A 27,902-nucleotide genomic window follows, 5' to 3' on the forward strand; every position below is an offset into this window, starting at 1 on the left:
CAGATTTTTCTTGAGATATCCCACCCACGCCCCCATCCGCCGGCGAAATCCCTCGGCGGGGTCCTAGCGCTGCCGCAGGGTTCCTCGCCGCCCGCTGCCCGTGCTGGGCAGGCAGGGTGCTGAGGGACCGTCACCAGGGACCGTCTGTACAGCCTTCCTTGTATCTGTGAAGGATAACTAAACCAGAGTGCTGAAGCCGCGTGTAGCTAGTCACAGGACTGATGTTTAGCTTTTGTCGGTTACTACCAGTTTTACGCCTCTTAGGTCCTTTTAATTTCTTTGAAGGATTGAGGTCCAAATTGTACAATACCGTGTCACCAGCGAGTTCGTGTGATTCCGCAATTAAAGGAAGAGCTTCACAGGCAGTCGTGAATGTGCAGTCTGATGTACTGCCTTAAGTATTCCTGCAAGCTGCAGTAATGTTTACTCAGTGCAAGCTTACACTATCCCTGTCTTGAAGAGTATGATTCCACGTATGCATCCTGAGCAAAGCAGAAGGCTCACTGGAGATAAGCATCCAAAGAGCCATAGATCTCTGCAGGTCTGTAATAACTACACTTTTATCAGCTGGTGTTTGTTTGACACAGCTCATCCATGAGAAGCTTTTTTTTAATTTCCTTTCTGTTTTATAATGAATAGTTAGCTAAAATATAGGGCTTTGCCACATTTCCATGCAACATCTTTTAATCCAGTCCTGAATGTTTCAGGTGATTACATAGTCTTGTTTGGGTGGATTTGGTATCCTTGTTGCCATTTCACCAAGAGTTCTGCTTTTTGCTTGCACTGTGCCTTTTACCAAAAAAAAACCCAAAAAAACCCCCAAAAAACAAAACAAAATCAATGCTACCATGCTACCATCTCTGTTCTCTACTGTTTTTTTCAGACATGCAGCTGCCACACATATGATGGAAAATCCCTGTACTTTTATGATCTTTTATGTCTCTCACTTCTGCTTGTGGTGGCTGCAGTAGTTTCTGTTACCTCATCACATAAAAGAGCTTAATGATTGTTGTTTTGCTGTCTTCAACTTCAGTGGTAGCAAGAAATAAACCAAAGCCTTTTGTTCGGTTCAACCTATTACATTATCTTTCCATTGTGGAATAGTTGGAAGGTGGCAATAATGATGTTGTCACCTAAGTACCTTCAATTGTATTTGTTCATACATGCCACATGCCTAGCTAAATTATGCCCTTACGTACACATGAGCAGCTTTATTGGGCTTACAGGAAAAAAAAAGGAACACCAATTTGTCATGCAGATCTTTTCCTAGCATTAATTGTGCTACTTAAGGCTGACCATTCTGGAGTGGCACTTGAAGAGGGTGGAGCATCATCTTTTTAATAAAATGTGCCATGGAAAAAAGAACAGTTGTCTTACCATGTCCTTTTCTATGTGGATGGGTATTTTATGGATTAGTAGTGGACTTCAAATGAAGAGCTGAAAAAGCTAATGAATTATTTCAGACAACACCCTGTAGTCTTTCTCAAACCTCACTGTAAAGGTCAGTCACCAGCCATAAATGCCTTTCACTACTGTTCTTTAGATTAGATGTAGCTGGGAAGGCTGACAAAACCGCATAAACAAATTCAAAAGAGGAATACGGGTAGAAAAGAAGAGGTTCACCTTGGAAACAGGCAAAAAAATCTGTAATATCAATGGATAGGAGTGAAAGGGGACGGTCAATTATATATGCTCTTACAGAACGGTGTAATAAGAAAGCCCACAAATTTTAAGCCTCCATGTGAAGGATCCCATCACTGAGGAAGGCACTAATAGACTTTCTCTTCTGCTGCTTTGGCATGACTACCCTGTGCACACTACTTAACTAAGTTGTGCTTGGGATATTTTTGGAAATATTCCTGTTAGAAAATTACACTGAAAGAAATTTAAAGAAGAGCAATTAAAATAATTAAAGAGATAGAGGGCTTGATTTATGAGACAAGATCAAAAGAGCTGGAATATTAAAACATGTTTCACAAATGCTGTGGAGTTTGGATGACATCATGTTGTTAAGATTAACACAGGCTGTATGGAAAGAGTTTATTTGGTGTGAGATTACGTGCATATTTTGAAACCAGTACCAACTGCAAAAATGGGTGCAACAGGGAAAAAAAGGTTGAGAAATCAGTGTTTGCCGAGTTAGGGAAAGCTTTGTGTTGAAAAGCAAGGGCAGAGGCCCTGCCCTCTACAGGTAGATTGGACAGATTAGATAAAAGACACAGGCTGATGGGAACAATCTTGCAGTGGAAAAATGTTGGGACAACAGCCTTGCATGGTATGCAATAACCAGCAGTAGGGGTGCGTTTTAACCTGCATCACCTCTCTTCTTCATACAGGACTATGGCGGGCTGAAGTACCAAGCATTTCAAGTCTCAAAGTTTTTCAAGCAAAGTGTAAGAATATTTTTAATCACAGGCTCCCAGTTCAGACTATTTTTTCTTGAATGGCGAAACAAGTTTCTAAAGGGATGACACATGGGAGACAGGAGTTCACAGAGGTTGTAGTAGCACTTGTTTAGGAATACCTGTATCTCTCATGGCTTTGTCCCTGGTGAATAATGTGGTCATCTTGCAATGCTAATCAGACATACCTATTTAAAATACACACAGAGAGAGGTTCTGTCCCAATGCCTGATTCTGTATATTCAAAGTATTGTTAAAATAATCAATTTATGCTAAGCAGAAGCATTTATACACTGAAATACAGTACAGTACAAGCAGTATAACATGTGCGAACATGTAGCCTTATGCTGAAGTGAGTGGTAGGAGATAGTACCAAAATGATAAAAGCAAGGGCTGCAAAGAAAAAAGGGTTGGAGTTTGATACAAACACCTAGAAGTGGTTTCATCACCTTCACTGTTTATGCATCATACTGGGTCCATTTTTTTTCCCCAGGTTTTTTTTTTAACACAGGTCTAGTCCTTTAGTATTTGCTTATCTGTGATAGAAGTAATGGTAAATTTTTAGGGGTAGGAGAGGGAAGCTAATGTTTTGTTTTAGAAAAGTAGTATTGGGGTAAAAAGGGTCTTGTAAGTTGGTGGTGGTTCTTAGAACGGTAAGAATGTGGTACCACAATCATGACCAAATAGGAAGTTCTCCTTTTTGCAAAACAGTGTATCTTATTATATAAGACAAATGGATGTTTTCTAGAGGTGAACATCTGTTTAATGCAGCTAAGAAAATTAGAACTCAATATTCTAATGAATTTACTTCTATAATTCTTATTTCTACTTTTGTGTCTGAGTATGTTACTGTTTACTAAAACAAATACAATATCTTTCCCCCTTGAATGCTCAAAATCAAATATGTAGGCTTGCAGAGGTGTTGCTCTGAAGGCTTTAAAAAGAAGACAGCAGACTGTCTCAAATGAAATTCAGGCACTGTGGATCCTACGTCTTACTGGAAAGGAAAAAAAGTCTCTAACTTCAAAAATAAGTACATTGAGTTGAACAAGGAAACACAATCAAGTAGATTTTTTTTTTTTCTTTTTTTTGCTGCAAACAAGGACCCTGGGGAGTCAAATTATATCATAGGATGAACCATCTGCTCTCACAGAACAAGAGAACAATTTCAGGAAGTTTTAGTGAACTCAGATAAGAGTTAATTGCTAAAATAAGTGCTACCATAAATTATGGCAGCTATTATACTCTCTGCTTTTTCAGATCCCTCTGCTTGATTTTGTACAGTGCTGTGTTTGAAGCCTCATGATGGGATTTCCTTTGATCCATATAGACTCCACTCTCTTTTGGGCAGAAATTATTTATCACGGAGGTGAGACCTCAGGCCCAGTGGTCCAAGGATCCTGATTACCCTACACACCTTCTTCAGGGACACTACCAGTGTTACCACACTCACTCATCAGCTTTCAAGGTTGAAAGAAACCAACAGAGTCTTTTGAGAAGTAGCAATGGAAACCACTGACAGATCATTCCTTACCTTTGCCTCCCCACCAACATCCTTTGGGCTTAGCCCAGGATTGTGCCTCTGATCTGCACATAATGGGGAGTTTGGCCATTGGTTTGCTCGGTTTCCTGTCAAAATGCCACAGGTCTGACAGTTTCTTCCCGTGTTTCTCTATGAATGTTTGACCATACAACAGAATTCCCCAGAATCCCAACTAGTATTTCCTCACCCCAAAACCAGATAAAAAGAAAGGCTAGATGAACACTGCATGTCCACCCTAACCACAATCTTGCCTGTAAACTCATCACATGTTGCAGCAAATCGGAGTCAAGCTTTCCTTAACATCTGTGTAATCTCTGAGAACAGCTACATCCTATAAGAAATCCCTTTTGGTGTTTGAAAATAGCCCCTGTGAGATAACTTTTTACAAATTTTATCAGATGACCTCCACCACTCCCTTTTCATCCCCAGTCATCATCTGATCCCATGGCCAGCTCATCAGGTGATTTCCAATCTGGCATCAAATGATCGTTATCTTGGTTAGCAACCAAAGAGCTTGTCTGGCTTGTCCACCTTCTTTATCATGCCTGTCACATAGTCCAGATATACCCCTTCGGACCCTGATAGGGCCTGCTGGTACTAGTCTTCCTTTGTGACCTAAGCTATAGAAGTTTAGGCTTAGTAGCTGCATCAGCTTGTTAGAGTATCTTAACCACTCCCAAGTGGTGACCTACAGACCCAGCTTCAGAACCAGACCTGTGGTTCACAGTCAAAAAGAACACAATAGAAAAAATTGGTTTCTGATGCTTTGTTTCCTTGTATGTAAAGCAGAATGATTGGCAAGCTCAGGTGAGGTCAGAAAACCAGTGATAGGGGTAGCTATTTGCAATATGGTTGGGACTTTATGATAGCCTTAGAGTCTTTTCCATCAGTGATAGAAGAGTCAATTTCCTATTACCATAAGCTAGGATTTTTTTCTGTTTTGGCTTCTATCTCTAGTCATAAATCCAGTAATACACAGTCCATGTTCCCAGTCTAGCCAAGTCACAGCATCTTGTATACTGATCAATCATTTCCCATGTTATGCAGGTGACGTGGGGAACAGGTCAGCTGCTGGCTATCAAAAACCCACACTGAACAGGTTAACTGTGTTCTTCATCACACCAGTGACAGCATTCTCCTGTCTTTTGATCAAGATAAGCAGTTACAGTTGAAATAATGTTAAAATGAAATCAGATCATTGAAAACTTAAAAAAAATTTGGTCAAGAAGAAAGGATTTCTTTTTTCATCATTTAAAACATTCTAAATTAGGGGAAAATATATATGGTTTGATATACATGGTAATCTCTGTCTTGCATAACATGAAGAAAGTACTGTACTTTCTGATCAAAGTGTTTATAGGGAGGTAGGAGAGTCCTGCACAGAGAAGAATGGATGGTAAATTGATTCAAATTAAAATTATTAATTCAGCCAGGCAGCAGGAGGAAGCAGTAACACAAATGACCAAAAGAGAGACAGTTTTTAAAAGAGAGTGGAAAAGATGTTTTACCTGCAGTAGAAAAGAGTTATATTTACCTCACTTTATATGCATGTTGTGCAACAATGTTTGTCTTAAAGTGGTTCTATTTAGTTTCCTTTTTTAATTCCTTTTTGAATGATGATGCCTCAGTGTGCAATCTCTGAGAAACACTAGTATATGTTAATATGATTTTTTTTCTTGTATCTGTATTATGTACAGATTCAGGGCTTCTTACATTGCCACCAAAGTCAAAGACAGACTTAATGCTGACTTCTAGGGAGACAGAATTTCGGTCTTTGTCTGGTGCACTGCAGGCATGATTAGGTTAATATTCTGTTTGTTGCATGGTCATTTGACTTTCTATGGAGAGTTGTACAAAATTTTATTCAAAATATAAAACCAGAGAGAATGAACAAAATGGTTCGGTACATGCTGATGAAAATGCTTAAATACATGCTGATAAATCATACTAGTTCTTACTAAGTCACACACATGCTGTCATAACTCTATAAGGGGTATTAGTTTATGCTCATTAGGTCATCTTTTTTATTATGAGCAGAGATATGACCATCTTGCCTGTCATGAGTGAACTTTTTGGCTGCAAGTGCAATACATTTTCCAAGTAAAAAGATGATCTCTTCCTCAAAGGGATTTCCAGATGAAATAAAGGTGCCAGTCTAAAAGGCCAGAGTGTCAGTGCAGACCAGCTGTTCCACATCAGGCTCTCCCGTGAGCCGTGAGCATGAAGCCCATCTCATCTAACTTCAGATGTCTGCAAACTAGAAGCCTGTATTTGATCTGGTTTTCTTGACTGTGTTCACAACCAGCAGAGAGCTCTTTTTAGATGCGATTCATCTCACCCTGAAGCAGATGTCTAAAACAGATCAGATAAATTGTGCTCTGCTTCTCTCTGTTGACTATGAACAGTTCAGGTGAATTCCACTCTGGCATTCCACATCAATAGAGTGCTTTGCACAGATTAAATTAATTTCCTTCTATTCAGAGATACTCTCAAGATGGAATAGGAGTTGCCATGTAGGGAGTTAGAGCAATGATTTATCTTGAAAGTTTGCTCCTTAGCATAAACTTTTGTACAGACTTCTCCATTTTCTATTGTAAATAAGAAACAACATGTGCTTAGGAAAGACAGAGGAGTTTTCTGAGGGAAAAAAATACAGTAAGATAAAGTAAGCCATAATCTCATTTTATTGGCTGCCAAACTATTTTTGAGTTGATTAAAGGCATCACAAAAAAATGTTGAACTTTATGAAGGACTTTGTGGTTATTCACAGACAGTTCCTTTAAGACATTGTCAGGTAACATCTAATTGTAAACCTGTATTTTAAATGCAAGGTAATTAAATCAAAAGGTAGAGTCAAGAATACAATCCAAAGTGATTGATCTATAGCTCACCTAAATACTTTCACAATTAAAACTACAATTAATAGACCAAATTTGGACAAACAGACAAAAATGTAGTTAATCTTCCAAACTTTACACAAGATTTCTAAGCCTATTGATAAGGTAAAATATTAGTGCATGGTAGTCTGATACCAAAATTTCATCAGAACTAAATATGCTTCTTTATTACTTGCTTTATGTTATTGTAATAATTCCTCAGACAGTCTTTATTATATTCTGCTTGTATTTAACCATTAGATTAATATGTTTCTTCTTTTTTTTTTTTAAAGTGTGTTTTTTCTAGGTTTTTTTGTTTGGTTTTGTTTTAGTTATTCTCCCTTGCTCTGATAGTTAATGTTGAATTGAAAGAACTACTGATGAACACAAATTATATGTGATATGTATAGCTACTAGTGATAGAACAGTTGTTCAGAAGATAATAAGTAGTTTGCTTAGAAGTTTTAGATGCAACACTTAGAGAATTACTACTATTGCCAGCAACATTAACCTAGAACACAAGAAAATCAGAATGTTAATTAGATAGAAATACATACTGTATGCAGAATTCAAATGCAACTTTGTTTTTTTCTCCTCAGCATCAGAAATCTGGAAAGTTTTCTTCAAAGGGATGAGTGGTGAAAATCATGAGAGGCAAGATTTTAAAATATTTAAAGAGATTTCAGATATAAGATATAGCTACATTATACTGCTAACACCTAAGTATCATTTTCAAAGGCAGGATGTTTGAGTACCTTTTCTATTTTGACTTTTAGCCTGAAAATGGTGAGAGAAATGCAAACTTCCAAAAAGAGACAGAGCAAAAGAATGTCTGATACTAAAATCAAAACACCATTCATTTCCTCCGTTCAGACAAAGTTAGAACAAAAGAACTGCCTGATGAGTTATGTCAAAGCATAGGCAATGAAGATGCCAGTTTCTTTGATACACAAAGCATTGCTCAGCTACATAAAGGAAGGGTGTTCATACAGGGTCCTGTAGTTTAAAGAGTTCAAATATCTTATGCAATAACATGCAGTTTATTAATTCAGAGTCTTACTTTTATGAATGTATGAATCCTAAAAAGAGCAAGTAGCTGTTTTATTTCCTTTAAGTCCTCAGTCCCAGCTTGACTAGCATGACATGCAAAATTACAAATGTCCATGAACAGATAGTCTCCTTAGAAATTATGGTGTGGAAACATATTATTTTTTCAATTAAATCTTGATAGAAAGATTGCCTTTATGACCTAAAGGAAATGATGGGTAAGTTAGTTTCATCTGGCTCCTAGGCTTTCAGTGATTTGTTAGAATTCTTAATGTGCAGGGTTTAGCTGTAAGAAGAAAAAAATGTATTGTCATACCTGCAGGGTACTAGAAATCACAGTTAGGTTTCTCTTCTGACCTAGACAGTAATATGGTGTCATTGAGTTGGTATCCTGGTGAATTCAAGCAACAAGCTGCTCTGTTTTGAGTGTTCAATTCTTCCTTACTTCTTTTTCTGTTTTGCCTTTTTTTCAAGGGCTGTGTCTATCATAGTCTACTATACTGTGTTTCCTTATGCCAAAAGAGCTCAAGTTGGTGTCTTGCCAATGCCAAAAGACATTATTGACTCAAAAGGACATTTGAGAATGCTGAAATGAAACTTCTGGATTATACTTTCTTTTTGATTCCTGTTTAAAGTATTGTATTTCTCTTCATCACATACTCAAACTAGCACAGCTCCATGTAAGAATAAACAATACTGAATTGCTAGCCTGTAACTTTTACTGTTTGCTTAAGAAGTGTGCAAGAGCTAGTGCAAAAGCATATAAATTAATTTTTTGACCGATGTATCATGAATAACAGATTTTGTAATAAAAATTGTTCAGAAAAACACAAGATACATCTTCTGTGTGACAGCCACTTTTGACTGTGTCAAACAAAGCCATAAAACTTAGCTTTAGCCAATATGTCATGCAGAGTTTTTGGAACAAAATTATGCAGTTGCCTGGCTCCATTCTTTCAGAAAACTTTTCCACAGATTTTATTCCACTCTGACATGGTTACACTATGCCACTGAAAGCCACTGAGACAAGGAGCCCAGGGCTTTCCTGGAAGATGACACTCATTGTCCTTTGTGTTTTGGGCAGCTACATGCAGCCAGACTTACCATGGAGCCTTTGGTGCCTCCAGAACTGTGTAGAGAAGCAGCGTACAGCTCTGCTTTCCCACACACTGTCTTGCACTGAAACTATTCAGCTGGATTAACAGACCTGGCCCTAAGAGATAAAAACTTATCCTGTCTTAAACCAGACATGAGTAATGATGTCAGAGTGCCTTATGCCTGACCAATCTGCAGAATGTTATTTCCCGCAGCACTTTCCGATGGTATTGAAACAAGGCCCAAAGGTTCAAACAGGGAGGATCCACAATAGATTTGCAGGAGGAAGCCAAAATGATAGGAGGAAATACTAGTACACACCTTGCTAGCCAAAGTATTCAGCTTCCCTGAAAATACAGTCTTGTCAGCATTGCTACTGTTGGATCCCTCCTTCCAGTTACGAGACCACATGATTATGATTTTGTGGGACAATTCTTTCAGTTTCTTAAATTTATTGCAGCAAATCTGTTATTACTAAGCATATTGGACTGTTTAGACTATTGACCTTCTGGCAACAAAGTGGCCTAGCTTACAATGAGTTTTATTTTCCTATTGTTTTTCTTTCTCTTTTGTGGATAATGTCCAGATAAAAATACATTTTAAAAAATGTCCCATGTGTTTTGTTCCAAACAAAAATGGTACTTTTTGATGGGAAAAAGACCGTACTTTTCTGCTTCTAGGCAGTATTACTAGACAAATTACATTCTGTAAGCAGCATAAGCTGTAAGCATACTTAAAATATGTTAGTAAGCCTCATTTCTACCTTTTGGAGCCTCACTTCAAGGGTCAGCACATCTTACACAGACACTTTATGTCATTGACAGACTAGTTCTATTCATATGACATACGCCATGCATGACTTATTTAATTGCCTGGACTATATGCAGTCTGTCTGAATGGTGACCCCAAGCAACACATTTACAGTATATCCTTGTATAGTACACTGCTGTTCAGGGCTCTGTTTATAAACTATTTAAGTGTTAAATGTCTTGCAGATGTTCCTGTCCATAAAAGCAAGAGCTCCCACTTCCACTGTAATAATGAAATGCAAACATTTATTTGCAAATCTGTCTCTGGACTGGTTTTATCAATTCTAAAACCCAGCTGAATCAATGAAATTTTATCTCTTCAGCTGGCTTTCAGTCAAGACCACAGTCACTTTCCCTGTGTGTCTTGAATGTTTAATCAGTAAACACTGCAGGGAAATATTTAACTACAAACAAAAATCTATCATCACTTCAATATCATAAACACATAGGGAAATTCCTATTTAATTTTCTGAAATTGCTTGCTTACAGCACTAAATATGTGGCATTGAACTAACTAAGAAAATGCAAACTGAAAAGCAGTAAGATGCTTTTGGCCATACGCTGTTTCTGTGCAATTTGCAAAAATGCTATCATGCAGCATTTCAGTTATGGCAGGAATGAACTGGAAATTGCTTGAGAAGAGGTGGTGGGTAGGTAAAAGGTTGCTATAAAACACTAAAACTCCCCTAAGGTCATATTGCAAGCTACTTGAAATAGCAATGCTAAAAACAAGTAATGGAACTGTGGTGTAAATACAAAAGTGTAGTCTAACTCACAAGACGGGGAGAGAGACAAATTAGATAGTGTACCTCCGAATGAAGGAGAAGCAATGGCTCTCTGTATGACCTATCCTTAATCCTTACATCGCTTCTGCAGTTTTCAAGTCCCAGTCATCTCTCCTATTCCCCCTCTGAGCGTTCCATCTTCTCAGAAGTGTTCCATTCTTCTTTCTTTTGCATGATTATCCCTTAACGTGTTCACTGACTGAATACCTCATTCTTTAAGGCTCTCTTCAGTTATTTCCCCTCCATCAGCTTGGTTCTTTATTTCCCATGTGCTACTCCAGCCCTGCTTCTGTCTGTAGCTCTTTGATACCTTATTCACTTTATTATCTTTCATACATCTTAGCATCACTATCTTTTATTTAAAAATCAGTGAAACTTTCTCTGCTTTCCCATTCAAACTGCACAGTCACTTGCCCAACCTGTTCTGAACGAAGCACTGTTTGTTCTCAGATGTCTTCCTTTCCTCTTCTTTTCCTAAGCCATACTTTATTCTGTTTGATAATACTCATTTGCATCCCCTCCTGCTGCAAGTCCTTTGTGTGATGTTTGTTCAGTCAGTTTCTGATTTCTCTGCTCTTTACAACCTCTTTTTCTTGCTCTGCCTGCTCTATTGCTGACTTCTTGACTGAATTAGTTTTCAAAAATGCACACTGCTCTTTGTGTTTGGACTGTGTGACAGAGATCATGTTTAGGAGCTAGTATATCTGTTCTGAAAGCCAAACTTCCCAGTGCACACTACACTCCAACTATCTTTTTATCAATCCCTGGAGGCCACCTCTCCAAGCTGAATTAATCATCACAACACCACACTTGGAAAACGGAGTTTCTGCACAGGGAATTTATGATCCAAGTACTGGAAACAAAAGGGATCAGCAAACATGAAAACGTTGCTCCTGTTTCACAGCGGCTGAGCTGAGAGTTTCATTTAGACTTTGTAAAACCTAGTGTGGTTTGCTAATGGTGGAATTATTCTGTGACAGGGATTGTCATCTCCCTGGTTCTCTTAGAAGCCAAACCAAGTCTGGGCAGATGTGAAGATTTTCTCAGCATCTACTGAAGTTACTTGGTGTCACAATTAAGGTGCTGCTGATTCTGATGACAGCTGCATGGCAGACTTTACTGTGAAGTGCAATCAACCAGTAGAAACCAGTTCAAGGGCACTGAAACAGGCTGCTATTATTTCAGCTGTCCAGGAAGCCAGTGTGATTGAATGTAACAATATGGTCAGTGCCCTTATTGGGAACAGTTTTCAGGTTTTCCAACCTTTTTCATTTTTTCTTTCAGTGAGAAGTAAATAAAAAACATTTGAAGATATAAACACAATTGTTAATGGGTAGTAAGCAATATTTTTTGGTGTGCAAGTTGATTCTTTTTAGAGGACTTGTTTTTCTGCTCTGTTGCATTGGAAAAGCAAATCCTTTGGAATGTGAATCTTAAAAACATACCCAGATTCTAAAGGCACTTTCCACAATCTTGACCACATCTTTCTATCATGCATATAATGCTTATTCATTGTAAAAACCTCTTTTTTCCTAAAGCAAATTACCCTTCAACATGAATCCAGGTTTTACCCTAACATACCTAATGCCCTCAAGGGAGATAAAGCATTAAGCAAGGGTTTGTATGAAAGTATATAACCTGGTATATATAAACTGCTAATAATCCCTGGCCAGAAATGCAGCCTTTCAAATAAGTGCCACAGCTGGCAAACAACATAGGTAGGAAGTCAGAGTACTATAAATGGTCCTTCTCAATCATATTGCACTAATTTATTTTAAAGAGATGTAAAGAACAGAAAGGTTGACAAATATATTTGCTAATTAAGTCCTCTGCTAAATCAGGAGTAAAACACACAGATGCCTTCCTCCTTTCCTTCCTCTGACTATGTACAAAAGCTGAGACATTCTCACTTTTTCATTTTAAAAAACTGGTTTTACTGATAAAACAAAGGGAGGCAGATACTAATAACTCTGGAAAGTGGCTCTGGATTTTGTGGTGAGAAGGTGAAATCAAGATGGGGAGGTGACGGAGGTGATGGGAAGCCCTGCCTTTAAGTATATGTTTGGCTTGTTTGTAAGCATATCCTAGGTAGATTGATTAACTTAACTAAAGCACTGTCTTCATAATTAATATTTTTAAGTGTTGTGTACTTTGTACCCTCATTGTCATTTTTCCTCTAAAAATAAGAAGAAATTTATAGTGCCAGATACCTAGCAACTGCAAGCTGTTCATCATCACGTTTCATTGATCTTAATGACACATACATATATAAAAGTTTATATTCTGCTACTAGACTAAAATATTTAAAATCAGGAATTATTCATACAAATACTTAAAATGTTTAGAACCTAATCTAAAACATTCTGTAGAGGAATGGTTGTACATTAATAAAGACCTTTTGATTAAGGCAATTGGCCATAAGTCAGTGTTTATTCATGCAAACATTTTTGTTCATTAATGCAAACATTTTTTTTCATTAATGCCCTATAGACCAAAGAAAGAAAGAAGAAATCAGGCAGTGTAATATTCATTGGTTTCAAGTTACTTAGATGGTGTTTGAGGGGTACTGTTTTATCCCATTACACTATATAACACCTGTCTAGGCGCTCTGAGCAATCCTATTTGTTGACATATTATTTCTTCAACATGGCTGTGGAGCTGTGTGCCTATGCTGCGTACCTACAGTACCCACAGTGTGTTGGGTGAGAAGCAGCCCCACAGCCTGATCACTCCTCAGATGGTTATCTGTGGTGGTACCTCGTTTTTTATTGACTGCAGACTATCCAAATACCTAATGCAAGTGACTCAAGCTAAGTGAGGATGAATCCCTGAATTCCTCCCCTCATAGCAGCACCCTGTTCAATCGACCAGCAGCCTTGAAAGCTTGTTACAGTCCAAAGCAGAGAAAACTTGGGTTTCATTTGATTGCCACACCCTTTTGCAATAACTTCTGCTACATAATTTTTACAAGGTCTACTTAGATGAATAGCCTTATATCTTATACTGTGCAGGTAAAAGGCTTTGCAAAACATGTTACCTATAACAAGGTAAACCTCTTGCTTCATTCCACAGATTGAAGAAACTGGGGCAAGGAAACTGTTTTCCTACCTTGGCAGGTCCAATTCTGTCACTGTTCTTTAGGCTGTGCCATCTCATTCCACTGTTACCTTGATAGTCCTCTCCATACAGGAGCAGGATGTTTCCCACTGACATCAGTGCAGCCAGATTACATCTCTTGTGATTAAGGATGGAAGGAGTCCTTTATATTTTCATATTAATAAAAGCCTTATTACTCATGTATAATTTGGCTCTGTTTTCATGTGAACATCATATTCAAGCATTTCTTTGTGGGCTCAGTTTAATTCAGACCTACGATTTTCTGGCATTAGGTCTAATTGTCTTTCTGCAGTGTTAGATATCACAGGGCAGCATTACAAAGCCTGGGAGGCACCAGTAGAAATTTCTAATTTCAGATGCCCAACTGGCTAATAATTTAAGCTGTTCTTAAGACAGATGACTTTTCTTACAGCTGGAGAACAGAAAGCTTTTATCAAAAACAAGCTTGCCACAGTTTATTTTCAATGATACATCAAGGTCAAACATATTTTCCCCACAGCTTAAAATTGACAGTAAAATTAACATTCCTCTCCAACAGGGAAACATGTCAGTCTTACATGGCTTTTACATATCTGTAGAGGAAGCATCCCCACACAGACTGCTGCATGATACTACAATTGATGGCCCTGGATACCAATCTCCTTTTGCTCCAAAACAAATACAGCAAAGATTAAAAAGCCCCAAGAATCAAAAGACACAATTTAAAACATTCCTGGAAACATCATGACTCTGTCCTGGAGATTGTAATAAGTCCTGGCCAGGACTTCACATTCACCTGTAGTATTAGATAAACAGTCTGGACAGTGGTTCACTAAATGGACATTGGATTGCACCCACAGCACATAACCCTGTGCCCACACACACATGCAGCATTTTCAAAGATAGAAATAACTCCTGCTGCATTTTGTGGAATGCTTGATTTAAAACTTCCATGCTGAGACCAAGTTCTCCACTGAACGTCTTGGGTGAGCAAGAGAAACAGCACTTGGCACTGCCAGACCTCAGCCTGAGCTTTTCTGCTGTGGCAGGGCTGGGCACATGCAGAAGACAACTCAAAGGTTATTTCAAGTAAAAATCTGAGGTAGTTCTGGAGGCCTATTGAGCACAGAGTAAGAAAGGTCTTAATTGTAGGGTGTCAGGAGCTCCACTGACTCAGATTTCCTCTTTAGGACTGTAGGTCCGTCTCTGAGTCTGGCCCTTACAGCCTGCTGCTGCTGGTCACACAGGGGAGGTGCAGCCCACGAGGCCATCTCTCCCACTGGTGCTCTCATCCTAGGCCCATACAGAGCTGCTGAACCACTTTTCTTCACTGCAAGCTCTTATTTATGGATCTGACAATGCCATTTCAATACCCTTCACTGCAGTTACAGCCTATATGTTTTACAGCTTTCTAAGGCCACTAACAATCATTATTTTTACCTAAGATGATGATAGCTAAGGTCAGTGGAAGTTAACCAAGTGCTTATCAAATTAGCATTTGTGTAAACACAAATTTGTGTATACATGCAAACCCATGGCAGAAGAAAAGAGATTTATTTCACATTTTGAAACACCCTTTTGATCTTGAAGACCTTCATTTAAAGGGCCTTTCCCCAAGTTTTTATGTATTTGTAATGAATAATAAATATTATTATTTTTAAAACCCACATGACCATTCATTTTTGGGATTATTTTTGCTATTTTACATCAAAGTATGACAAGTTTGGTTTCATGACTCTTTAATCAGCTACGTTCACTATCTAGATTTTTTTCCCCTGTTACTGTGATCACAAAACCTGGACTCCTGGTTTGGCTGCAACCTTAATGTCTTCAGGTACATTGTACAGCTATAGAAGCTCATGCAAATAATCTGCATTGCACTTGTATTTGACTTAGTATAGATCATGGGAAATTAATTGGAGAATCATATATATGAGAACAGAGTGAATTATCACATTTAGTATCACATTTAATATAACATTTTAAAATTATAGTTTAATTTTTACACCATCATTTGCACATGCTAAAAGCAAGCCACTCTAGGTTAGCCTGTAAGCGAAAGCTGAGATGTTTTCTTCAACCTTGCTTTTGTCAAGATAGAAAATAAAGGTTAAAAAGTTGTGCAGTTTCCAGTTAGATGGAGTCTCAAGTGAACAACAGGTTTCTGCACATTTATGAAGAAAATACGGCTTGATAATATGCTAATGTACTTTTCCACAACTATTCCAGTAATATTTTAACTTCTGGTTCAGTTATATTTAACTGCAGTTAGTCATATGCAGCAGCTACTTAGCTTAACTGCTGAAGTCTTCTCTCTGGGAGTAACCTGGAAGACAAATACTGCAAAAATAACCAGGGCCTTCTTATATAACTAACTTACCTGTACCGGCCCAGTAAATGAAACACTGAGTTTTATCTAGTTGTAAGAAGCACAGAATACAAGTTCTGGTTTGCCCCTTTCTTCCTTCGGTGCTGCAACATGTTGAATGCTGCAAACACCTTGCAGAACATTTCCAGGGAATAAATTCAAACATCTAATAAAGAGCAGTAAACAGTCGCAGTGAAAAAAAAGTTTGTTGGTATAACCAGTGGTAAGTACCCAGGAATTTGTGGTTTATAATGCACGTTCATAATCTGGCTTTGTTGATTTTGCAGCAATGATAGAGATACAGGTGGTTTGGCGTAGTTTCTGCTTATTGTTTAAATAGCTGCAGGAATGAAAACAAAGCCAAGGGGAAAAACATTATAAATATGGATTGATTAATTTTTCTTAATAATTGCATCTGTGAGGTCAACTCGTGCTGAAGCAGGAATATGGAAACAGGAGAAAAGTTCTGACTTTGCAGCCCAACTAACAGAAAGTAAGGTCAGACCCAAGCCTTAAAGAGGGAAAGGAACACACTCCGAGGTCCAAATGCCCTTAACTGCTATACAGGAGAGGCTTTTTATTGCCTCTCTGACCTTACTACATAGGCTGTTTTTACCAAGGATGGAAGTTTGTTAGTTTTCTTTGCAGGTCTGTTCTAGAAATGCTTCAAGGAGAAGAAAAAGGTAGTAAAAATGCTTGTCATGGGTTTACTAAGCAGCTTTTATATCTCCACTTGTAAAGCACATACACTCTCTTTCTGATTCAAAGATTTTGTAAATGAACAAAGCACCTCTCTCTATCCTACCCCTTCCCTGATTTTATCCTACCTATAACTCCCACTTCTTTTCTCCTGCAAGGAAAGAAAAGAGCCAAGTAGACAATTGTGGCAGTTTGCCAAGATGATCATAGTCCCCTCATACAGCCTTGTCTCCACCTGGTGCCTCTTCATTGCTTTCTGTAAATCTGCACACTGCTGCTACCACCACTCCACAGCTGGAAACAGATGGTATTTTCCTTATAAAGTAAGCCTTCCTTTTTCTTGCTGCAGATAGGGCAGCAATACTCCTTTCTGCTGACCCAAGGTCCAGAGCAGGAGGAGAATGTAAGTCTTCTGCTAGCATGACTTTTCTAAAACAGCCTGTATAGAACTATTACACACAAAGAAAAACGCTTAGATGTATTTTTATGTCAAATAAAACTCACTCAAAAAGCCTCATATTCCACTTTAGTTCATGAGTCAAAACAAAAAGAAATGCAAGGAAAGAAAAGGAGTCGATCTGGCTCAATTTGTTGCTCACATATAAGCATCTGGTGTGATACAGAATGCTTTTAGGTACTCCTCCTTGTATCCAGCTGCTGGTCCAGAATGTCTTTGATCTATAGGGCCTCACTCACATCAGCCAGCCGCATAAGTAGGTCTTAGAAACCGTAAGACCTAAAACAACAGGAGACAAATGAAGGCAAGTGGGGAATGAGTTTCTAAACACTGTTCCAAGTCAGGTTATTAACCTAAGAACACCTTAGGAAATCTCAGACCACACCAGATGTCTATGTGGGTAACTGAATCAAATTCAGTAGCCTTAGAGGAATTTTAATAGAAATCCTCACAGACCTGTGAAATGGAAAAAGACACAGAGGCTTTCATAATACATTAGCAAGTAAAAAGGATGACATTTAACAACAACAACAAAGTTTATTTTTAGTTTGAAAGACTCTTTTCAGGGGAAATGAGAAAGGATGTACAACCATATGTTTTAAAGACTGCCAGAAGTGGTGCTTACATATTCTTCAGCAACTACTACATTTGGAAAGAACTAAAAAGAGGTAGAATTAATGAGAAATGTCAAGAATAATATGCCTAATTGGTAAGAACATCAAATTCTATTTCAACAGCACTGTAGCAACAAAGTAAACACCAGACTCACACCTTCCTGAGGAAAAAAAGGGGGGAAAAGTTACAAGTCTTGGTGACTGCTGCTTAGATCTCACAAAGGTTGTGGATTCTCCCAGCTTAACACTGTAAGATTAGAATGAAACTTTAAATTGTATTTCATTGGGTAGTTCACATCAAAAGCTCACAACAATCTTAAAAGATATTTGAGTTCAGGAATGCTTCTGCTTCGGGATTCAAACTGGCATGATTACAGCAAGAATTATACTAAGCCTTCTTTATAAAGTTATCACCAGTAAGACTCATAGATACTTTATTTCTTTTTAAATCTTATCCTGAAATTATGTTAGTGATTAAGGCAACATTCCTCAAGATGACATTAAGACATGACTGATTTTATTCTGAAGTACAGAACACACATAATCAGAATACAGGCTTACATTTTCAAAATCAAGCAAAAAACCTTAGGACCCTCCTAGATGCTTAAATTCTTCAGGAAAACAAACAAACAAAACCAAAACCACCAACAAACAAACAAACAAACAAACACGAAACAAAGCTATTGTGTCTACCTTTAATATGGGTAAAAAAAGCGAAAGAAAGAAAAAAACAATCCAAAAACAAAAGGCCATCTCATCATGCAAGTATTCAGAAAACTGCACAGCGATCTATCTGGGAAATCCTACCAATGTGTCCATTCTGTGCTTTGTGCCTATTTCTCATGGTAATCTTTTATCTGGGAACAAAGCCATGCTTGCTGAAACAGCTCTGCTGCTTGTATAAAGTAACAGCTTGTCCAAAAAGCAACAAAGGACAATTTAGTTCTCAGTACAAATAACCTGGCTAACTCTAGTTGAGCTTGCTCAAGAAACAGAGCAGTAAGCTTCATTCTCAAATAAAGCTAAACAACCTGATTTCACCATGCTAACACAGCCCCAGATAGCATCTGGATACTTAAGTAAACTTGTTCAGAACCAGCCAGGCTACGTGCCCAGCTCTGGGCTGGCCTGTGTACATAAATCAAAGGTTGTGATACATAACATCACCTTAACGTCATTCGAAGATCAGACTTTTTAAGTTCTTCACATCGGACTGACCTTAACACCCAAAATGGTGGTTTCACTTCCCTTGACTATGGAATCCTTTGTCAAGTATTTCACTACAAACCAAGCTAACAGAAGTCTGTAAGAAAAGAATTACACAGGAACTAAGCCAAGACAAAGACATTTGCTCCTATAAAGCAGTCACTATGTACCTTGGCCATATTAAAATGAGGATTGCTTTACTCTGGAATATGTGGGTTTCTGTCTGCATGTACTTCTGTTATAACTCAAACTATTACTCTGATAAGCTGGTAAATAAGGGTAAGTAAAGTGATATTACTGAATATAAACAGCATATAAATACTACGAGAATATATGAGAGAATATAGTAGTTGCCACAAATAAGGGATTATGTCACTCTTCCCTTATTTAAATAAAAGCAAACAGCTTTAAGCACATTAACAATCAAACAATGAATTTATTTCCAGGATACATTTATCATACTTAGAAAACAATACTTATTGTTTGGTTGATTAAATAGAGAAAAAGGCAAAACAAAAACACAATACATTATTCAAAGTGTTCCATATATTTGTTAGCTGACATTTTCAAAATGAAGCTTTTTTTTTGCTTTGTTTGTTTTTTGTTTTGTTTTTTTTTTTAAAAAAAAGCAACCACCCCATGATCATGAACAATACATAGTGGGAACAAAGGGTCTAGAAATCTAACGTTCCACATCTGTGAGTCAGTGTGATAAAAAAGGCTATATAGAGGACAAAAACCCACAGCGAATTTCAAAACAATACATATTCCATTGACAGGCTTCAGATAAGAACGAAATCTAAAAGCAAAGTTATGTAATGCAAAGAGGAATTTAAAATATTGACAAACAACTTGTGAAGGAAGAAACTAGATTTCTCTAGTAATGCTTGGAAACAGTCTCGGAATCTTAAGATTAGTATCAAGTGAAGGCCAATTACACTTTGATGCTGCAAAAACCAACCCCCAGAGATGAACATCTACAGGTGAGAAATATCCATGTCCATTTTACCATGTAACCTAAGACTGCCCATACTGCTTATTCAGCACATGGAATGACAAAATATAAAAAGAAAAACAACAAAAAAAAGCTTGATCACCAGTCACTGAATGATTCAGTGAAGGGCTGGAAAACATATCTTTGTGCTCTGAAATGTTAATTACAAGTCCTTTTCACGTTTCATGTCAATGTAAATGGAATGAATGGAATTGCAGTGTCATATCCTGCTCTTTGTTCCTGTCCTTTCACAGTGGGTCAGCAATGTAAAGGTTTCATAAAGCTGCCATAAACTGAGGTTCTTCACTGCCCTTAGTTGCAGCCATCTGCTCTTCACATGATTGTAGTGGATGAGTCCAAGGAACAAGAAAGAGTCACAGAGCTGCCTTTTTCTGGCAGTCCCTAGTACAATGCTTCCCAAATGCTGCATTAATACAGGATATGTCAGCAGATAACTCTGCCACATTAAATAACTAACCTATATATAGCATCACATGAAGTTGAGGATAAAAAGGGTATAAAATAACTGCTAACATTGGATCTTACCTGAGTTAGATTCAGCTTCCTTATTCACAAGGACAAAGCTGAGGCAAGACTGATTGCAGGAACTGGTCTGAATGCATGTTTTAAAAATAACTAGTTATTTCAAGAGTTTAACTTACATCTTTTAAAAATAATTAAATACAGCCTAGGCTACATAAATCTTTATAACCTATCTTCATGTGTCATAAATGATATGCAGATACAAATTCAGATCTTTCAGACAGAAGACACACATAAGTAATTTAAAAATAATTAATTTTAAAAACTTACTTGCAACAGGTCACTCTTTGCCATTGTGTAAAATGTATAGGAAACTATTAGGAAACTTGGATTGTTGATGTTCTAAACTGAACAAAAAGATATCTTTGTTTCAAGAAAGCTGAAACATCCTGACTGCCATGGGAAAGCCTGTCCTGAACACATTATTTCTTCAGTATACACTACACAGTGTCACTCATCCAAGTGATCATCCAGAACAGCACAAATAGCAGCACTTATGAGAGTCATGGATTCTAAGGTTAACCTATTTTAGTTGCCCTGAAAATCTTTGTTTACCATGCTTGTAGCTAAGGCTTCACAGAAAGCAAGAAGCATATTTTAAACATTAGCTGAAGAAAACTCATGCAGCTGCGGTTACATTATGTCCATCACTTCTGTTAATAAAGAATTTAGATTAATTATGGGAGAAAATGGAACTCATAGGAAGAAAACCTGAAAAAAGATGACATTGCAGAGTATGGAGGACTGCTGTAAGTTACCCCTTCAAAAGCAGCAATATTGACTGTGTCAGTGTGTGTATCTATTCTATGTATGTATACATGTGTACACATGCATATACACAAACCTAGAATAATTATCACTGAAAAATATACCTGTCAATACAGTTGCTTGTTTAATTCCAAATAAAAAAAAGATGAATTAATAGATTTTCCATTGTGGCTTATAAATTTGGGCTAACTAATCTGCAAATTTGTCTCCTTTTTCTAGTGAAGTCTCTTTCATTTTAACTTACACAGAAACAAGCTGGTTTTCATTTCCTAAGTTACCCAAGAATGTGTAACTTTCCGTATGCTAAGAAGTTATTCATCTTCATGTCATATCATGCATTGTTATCAGAATATGCTATGGAAGTTTTTGCTGACAGAAAAGAAAATGTAACTTAAAAAATTAGAACAATGGCTGGTTATAATTATGGAATTCTTCTGGTAATTTTCAAATAAATTCCTATGTATAACACTTCCCAATTTTAGAAATTACTTTTTCCATCTGATACAGATGTAAAATGCATAGTATATACATAAATGGTAGTATCCATCCAATCTTTAAGAGTGTTCTGTTTTATACTCCAATCAATATGCCATATAACTATATTGATGGATTCTGTATTAAAGAATATGTTAGATTCTGAGGGACTACTCAGAAGAAGATCTCATTTTAAGGAAAGGCTTCCTTTCAGTTTTTACAAAAACAGAAATAGAAGAAACATTGCAAATACTCCAGAATAAAAATCCAACACACAAAAAAGGTGTCCTTCTGTGTTCTCTCTGCTGAACAAAAAAAACCTAGCAAACCCCCTCCCACTAACTATATGAATGGCACTTGCTTACTGGAATGTAATCCATATGTTAGGATTATATGAGAATTAAATGGATACACTGAACAACTTTTTCTTCAGAGAGTGGTCCAACTTAACTATTACCTTTGTTCACAGGTAATCTGAGATGTGCTGGGTCACCATTCACATCCAGTTTGCTTAAAGTATTAATTCAAATACATATCTACACACCTAAATTGACCCTTATTCAGCAGAATTCCAGCACATGGGAAACAGACCCATGAATTATTTTTAAACCATTCTAGCAGTCTCTCTCCCATAAAAGATAACCAGGTTATTTATGGTGTACTAATGTGTCTGTTTTCAAAAAAACATTTTTAACCCTCTTTTTGATTATGAGGTCAAACAGAGACTGAAGTTGTCCTTAGTGTAACTGTGGCTTTCAGTGATTGTGTACAGTAAAATAAATTTTATTTAGTTTCCTTTGACAAAACATTATGTTTTGTCGGTGCAATAAATAACCAAGAACAATCTGCCAGCCTCAGTACAGCAAAAAAACTTGTGTATGCTAATTCAGAAACCTTGTTTTTTTTAAATCTCTCACCTGCATTTCCAGGAGGGGTACTATGCTAAAAGATTGTCCCAAGCAGCTGTAGTCAAAATGAATATATAAAGTATCAAATTTGAAATGTTTTTCAGAGTATTTTTGAAATCACCATAGATGCAAGTCAGCACTGCAACTCTGATAAACAGAGTAGCTATTTTGAAACACAACCTTCCCGTTTTACTGAACTGCATTAAAACTCCTAAGTGCAGATTAACTTTGTGCACTGTAGCTTGGACAGAGGAAAGTGGCAGAGAGCCACTGAAAGGAAGAGCTCAGATTAGTAAACAGCCACTTAGGCAAGTGAGCAGGCTTCTGGATCATAGCTTCAGATCCAGGTTGGGCCAAGAACCAGGCTGCTCCTACCCCTCTCGTCCACTGAAGGATGGGAGAGTGTCCCATTAGAACTCCTACCCTGAAGTGTCTATACGTTTCCGGGACTAATGAGGAATTAGACATTCAGGGTGTCCTCAGAAGAAAAAGAATCCTGCTGGCAGTTTCTTATAGTTTGTTTTTCCTTTCTTGCCTTTGGTGTGACTTTTAACAGTACCCAGAGGGAGCAATTCCTGCTGGAGTTGAGTGGAGGATATACTCTCTCTTACTGATACCTGTGCTGACATGCCTGGGCTGAAATGATTGAAAATGAGAGGCACACGCCTGCCGCCCCACAGAGGTGAACTTCATGAGGCCCACCCAGCCTGTGACAGCACTGGAGAGGTAAGTAAACAAACACAACAACAAATCAACAAACATGCCCTCTCATTATGGCTTGCATCATTGTAAGAATGCATCTTAATTCAGTGTGAAGGCTATTATACAAAAATACAGTAACACATCAGTTGCCAAATGCAAATGTAGTTAAAAAGTGGTGGAGTTGGCTGTGCTGGGTTAACAGTTGGCCTTGATGATCTTACAGGTCTTTTCCAGCCAAAATGATTCTGTGATTCTATGAATCCATGCAGTAGCACCAGGAATTGGGCTCAACCCCATTTTTAAAATTACCCAGGCTTTTATCTCTCATGCCAAGAGAATCTGTTAGCTGGCCACAAATGCTTCAGTACTGCCTGCGGGCCAGTATCCGGGAGCTTAGCTCCTCCTTCACTTGCTGATGGAAAGACCGTTTCTGTAAAGGACCCCTGAGCTGCAGCAGCTCCTGTGGGGAACACTGTACAAGTCAGAAGCTGCAAGGCATTTTAAAAAATGTCCCTATTTCAAATACATAGGCTCCTGAACTAGACCAGTTTTTTTAAAAGATCTGAGGCAAGCAGCTGAATGAACCTGATTTATATAAAATAGGCAATATATAACAGGAGGATATATTATTATGTAATCTTATCAAGTACAAACTATTACAGAGCTTCAAAGTATGTCAGACATCCTTCAGTCAGCACAACACTGATTGTTCTTCCCCTGCTTGTTTAAGAGCAAGGATATGGTCCATATTCATTTCAGAAAGTAAAGCCAATTGTTTGAATAGCTCAATTCAGAATCATATTCCTCCTCTAAATAATTCTGATCCAAGACCAGCTTCAGCTAAACATCTTTGTTAGCTATCTGTGAACGAAATGAATCCTGTCAAAGGAAAACAACCCTTTGAAAGACACAAAACCACATTACATGCATAGCATCATAAGACAGACACCATAAACAACAGGTTTCACTTTTAACTGTCAACAGGTATAATACAGTATTATTTTCTGAGTAAAAATACACAAACATCACTTACCACTTAGGAACAATTGTGCACAGCACACTTCAGCACTCAGAAACTAAATTTCAGTTATCTTGTAGCTATTGCTGACAAATAATGCCTTCAAAAAAGTTTTCAGCTGGGTATGACAATATACAACCGAGTATGTAAGAAGCACAGACATGTGGGCTTGGTTATCCTCCCACATGCCGCAGTCTTAACAGACGCTGGCACCTCTCATCTACATCCTGAGGACAACATGCTTCCAGCCATTTTGGCCACCTGAAAAGCAAAGTTACTAACCCATATGGCCTCTCCCTCCTCATCAACAGATGGTAATAATTTACTTAGCTTTTCACCATTTTGAGATCAGACTTTAGGGCTTCTTAGACTCCAGTCTGGTAGAACTCCAGATTAAAAAAACAGAACATGATGCTGAAGACTATGCTGACTGAGACATGATCAGACCCCGCAGAGATTTTCTGACAATTGTTCAAATTATAAAATAAAACCTGTGTGGTTTCTTTCCTCCCACTTTACAAATGTTTGAGGCCAAATAACTCCCTTACTTTGAGATCTAAATTAATGAAGTCTTTCATGTGAAACTTCACATGTAATTTCTCCAAAATTAGTACAGTGCTTAAAGAGTATATAAAAGGTTCCCACTTCTATTACTTTTCCCATGATCACAGGCATAACGTTGTACAGATTTAAGTTAAAACAGCAGTCAACCGTGATTGTTCTTTCCATGTCATTTTAGGGGAATTTTTTTCAATCTCAGTACTGAACAATTTTAAAAGGCAATGGATTCATTATTTCTGTGTACTTTGAGAGTTGATGGAAGAGTATCCAATGTTCTATCGTGCTGTCACCATCCAAAGTCCCAGTGCAACATTGGCAGCCAAAAGTGCACTACCAGCAAGCAAAATTAAAAAGCCAACAAGCTCTCTGTTTTGTTTTTCTACAATCAGGGAGCTCAGAGTGGCTTCCAGGAATGAATTTAATATCCACTGTCCATCCAAAGCGAAGCAGGGTACGGCATTGATAACTGCCAGTGCTCCTGACAATGAAATCAGGTATCTGGTTGACACTTGTTAAGGTTCATGAATAATATCCAAGAAACTGTAAAAAATACATACATACATATATATATATATATATATATATAAATATAACATTACAGAACTTATTTTTTATTTCCAGTATGCAGAACCATACAAAAGTTGTGAGGTTTTTTAGCTGCCATTTTGTTTTTCATAAATTACGAGTACAATTATTTCTACACCAAAACATACCAGCTCAGAGAATTGCCTTTATAGATTAATTTGTTTTTAAGCACTAAGTTTGGATACTTAAACAACCTACACTTTTCACAATTCAGATGAAAGCAGGAAACAGCAAAACCACACTTGATATTGCCCATCTTCCTCCCTTGCTCTGTGTAGTTTTTGAGGAAGGTTATAGCTCTGACACCACACCTGAAGTAAGAAGGTATTCTAGACCTATGACCTAAGTATGAAATAATGATTAGGAATATTTTCCAAAACACTCCCTTGCTGGAGTAAGTAAATGGCTAGAATATAATTGGAAATTTGGCCTCTGTCTCCTACTTACCTGTTAGCCAGAAAAGCTGAGTGGATTTCTATACGTGCATGTGCATGTAAGAATGAAGCAAGGGTAGATCATTTTTATTGCTGGTAAAAGCTTGCTAACATTAATACCTAGCTCCCTCCTATTATGGCCAGGCAAGACAAAGGCACAAGGGTCAGCGTGGACCTTGGGGTGATCCCAGAAAAGGGGAACTTGTGTAGCATCTTTACGTTTACGGATAAAACTGAACTACACTGTTTAATTGTTCTATAGCCACACATAAACATTTCCCTTTCTAAGGCTAAGGGATCTTAGAATAGCAATATTACAGTCTACTATGCTTTATGTATGCATAGGTATTGAGAATTCATTAATAAGCACATCTTAACTGAATTATAATTCTGCTTTTTGAATAGGCTGTTTTCTTCTCTATTGGAGGAAAAAAGAAAGAAAAACCATACCCTGTTATTTAGTTCAGTATAATGACTCAATAATGATAAAACTCTGACATACCAAAGCTAGCAATAACATCTCATTTGTCCTGCTGTAAATTCAGGATTACTTTTGACTTTCTCATGAGAGCTGTTAAGACTCAGCCTCAAGAAAGAGTTAAAAAAAGCACTGGCCAAAAAACATCCTGCTAAGCACAAGCAAGTGAAAGATTTCATTTTTAGCTTGGCCCATGGACAATAATCAATGCATAGATGGGATAAAGATGTTAAAATGCTACAGAAATGTTTAATGGCATCCTGTCTATAAAATGATATCCGGCTGAAATTTTGCTAGGTCACCAAATTCTATAGAGTTCCCTTCTTGGCTTAAAAGAATAAACATACTTCAAAGGATACTTGCAAAATGTCTCTATCACCACAGGGAGATCAATGCTTAGGAAGTTTTGTCGTGGTACAAAACTGCTGAGACTTACTGAAATGAAAAGATAAAGATAGACAAAACATGAACAGTCATTCCAGGATTGCAACATTATGAATCTTAAGATGATAATTTTGTAGAAAATCAGATCTGAAATAATATCTTTTGAAGTGTGAATAACTAATCTAATTACAGTTTCGCTTGGTCTTTAAAGGACTGCAGCCATTAAATCTTTCTTAAACACAGTCATTATCACAGTAAAGTCACACAACAAAATACAATTAGCATTATTTCAGTAAAATTGGATCTAATATATATTTTTTCAGAGGCCACTGGACATCTGTGGTCATAAAGATCATATTGTGTATTTAAGTCCTTTTCAAAGAAAAACATATAAAAAGAGATTATAGTTACCAGACTTCACAACATATGCAGTCCTCATGTATACATTCATACTGTGGGTGCACACATGTAATTTCTCTCAAGGCCAGAAAACTCTTCTCTTGCAGAACCTGGACAAGATCCCCCTGTCCTAAGGCTGAGCTCATGGTGTACAGAAATGGGGCAGATAGGGGCAGAGTTCTAGAGTCACTCTGAGAAAGCAAAGGCTAAGAGATGATGCATGGGTGCATTACACATCTTAACACCAGTTAGCTAGTACGTAAATAGCTTCTTTTTCTGTCTTCAGATGATACCGTAAGTGACTCCAAGATGTAACAGTGCAAGTTAAAAACCTAGGTGGTGGGAGTCAGCATCCTTCATATAAATAGCAACTGGAAAATCACAGTGTCAAGTGTCACATGACCTTGAATAATTTCTTTAGTACTGTAACTTCTTTGAAGGTGTAACTTCTTTGAAGCTGAATGCATGTCAAATGCTTACAAGAGACTCTTCAAAGAAAACTGAGGTAGCTTGAGACTTCCCAAAGTGCACTCTCTTGGTACAGGGATGCTCTGTCTGGGTTGTCTCATAAAAAGTCTTGATGCAGGCTCTGAAAGTAAACACCAGTCTCAGTCTGCCAGCCTCAGGGACCATTTGAAAGCCTTAGTTCTGTGACAG

General features: G+C 37.6%; 2 protein-coding genes across 3 annotated transcripts in view; both read right to left on the minus strand.

Annotated features, from left to right (window-relative positions):
* Window positions 1-27,902, minus strand: part of CNKSR2 (connector enhancer of kinase suppressor of Ras 2) — a 475,055-nt gene that overhangs the window by 122,208 nt on the left and 324,945 nt on the right. The gene's annotated exons all lie outside the window — the stretch shown is intronic.
* Window positions 18,292-27,902, minus strand: part of MBTPS2 (membrane bound transcription factor peptidase, site 2) — a 36,782-nt gene continuing 27,171 nt past the window's right edge. Inside the window, exons 10-11 of the mRNA XM_051608958.1 lie at window positions 26,822-26,897; window positions 18,292-25,463 (exon numbers count right to left, since the gene is read on the minus strand). Coding sequence (XP_051464918.1) covers window positions 25,241-25,463; window positions 26,822-26,897 — 299 coding nt within the window. The 3' untranslated portion in view covers window positions 18,292-25,240. The remainder of the gene's footprint in view (window positions 25,464-26,821; window positions 26,898-27,902) is intronic.

The sequence above is a fragment of the Apus apus genome, chromosome 1 (assembly GCF_020740795.1).
Source record: "Apus apus isolate bApuApu2 chromosome 1, bApuApu2.pri.cur, whole genome shotgun sequence".
NCBI lineage: Eukaryota > Metazoa > Chordata > Aves > Apodiformes > Apodidae > Apus > Apus apus.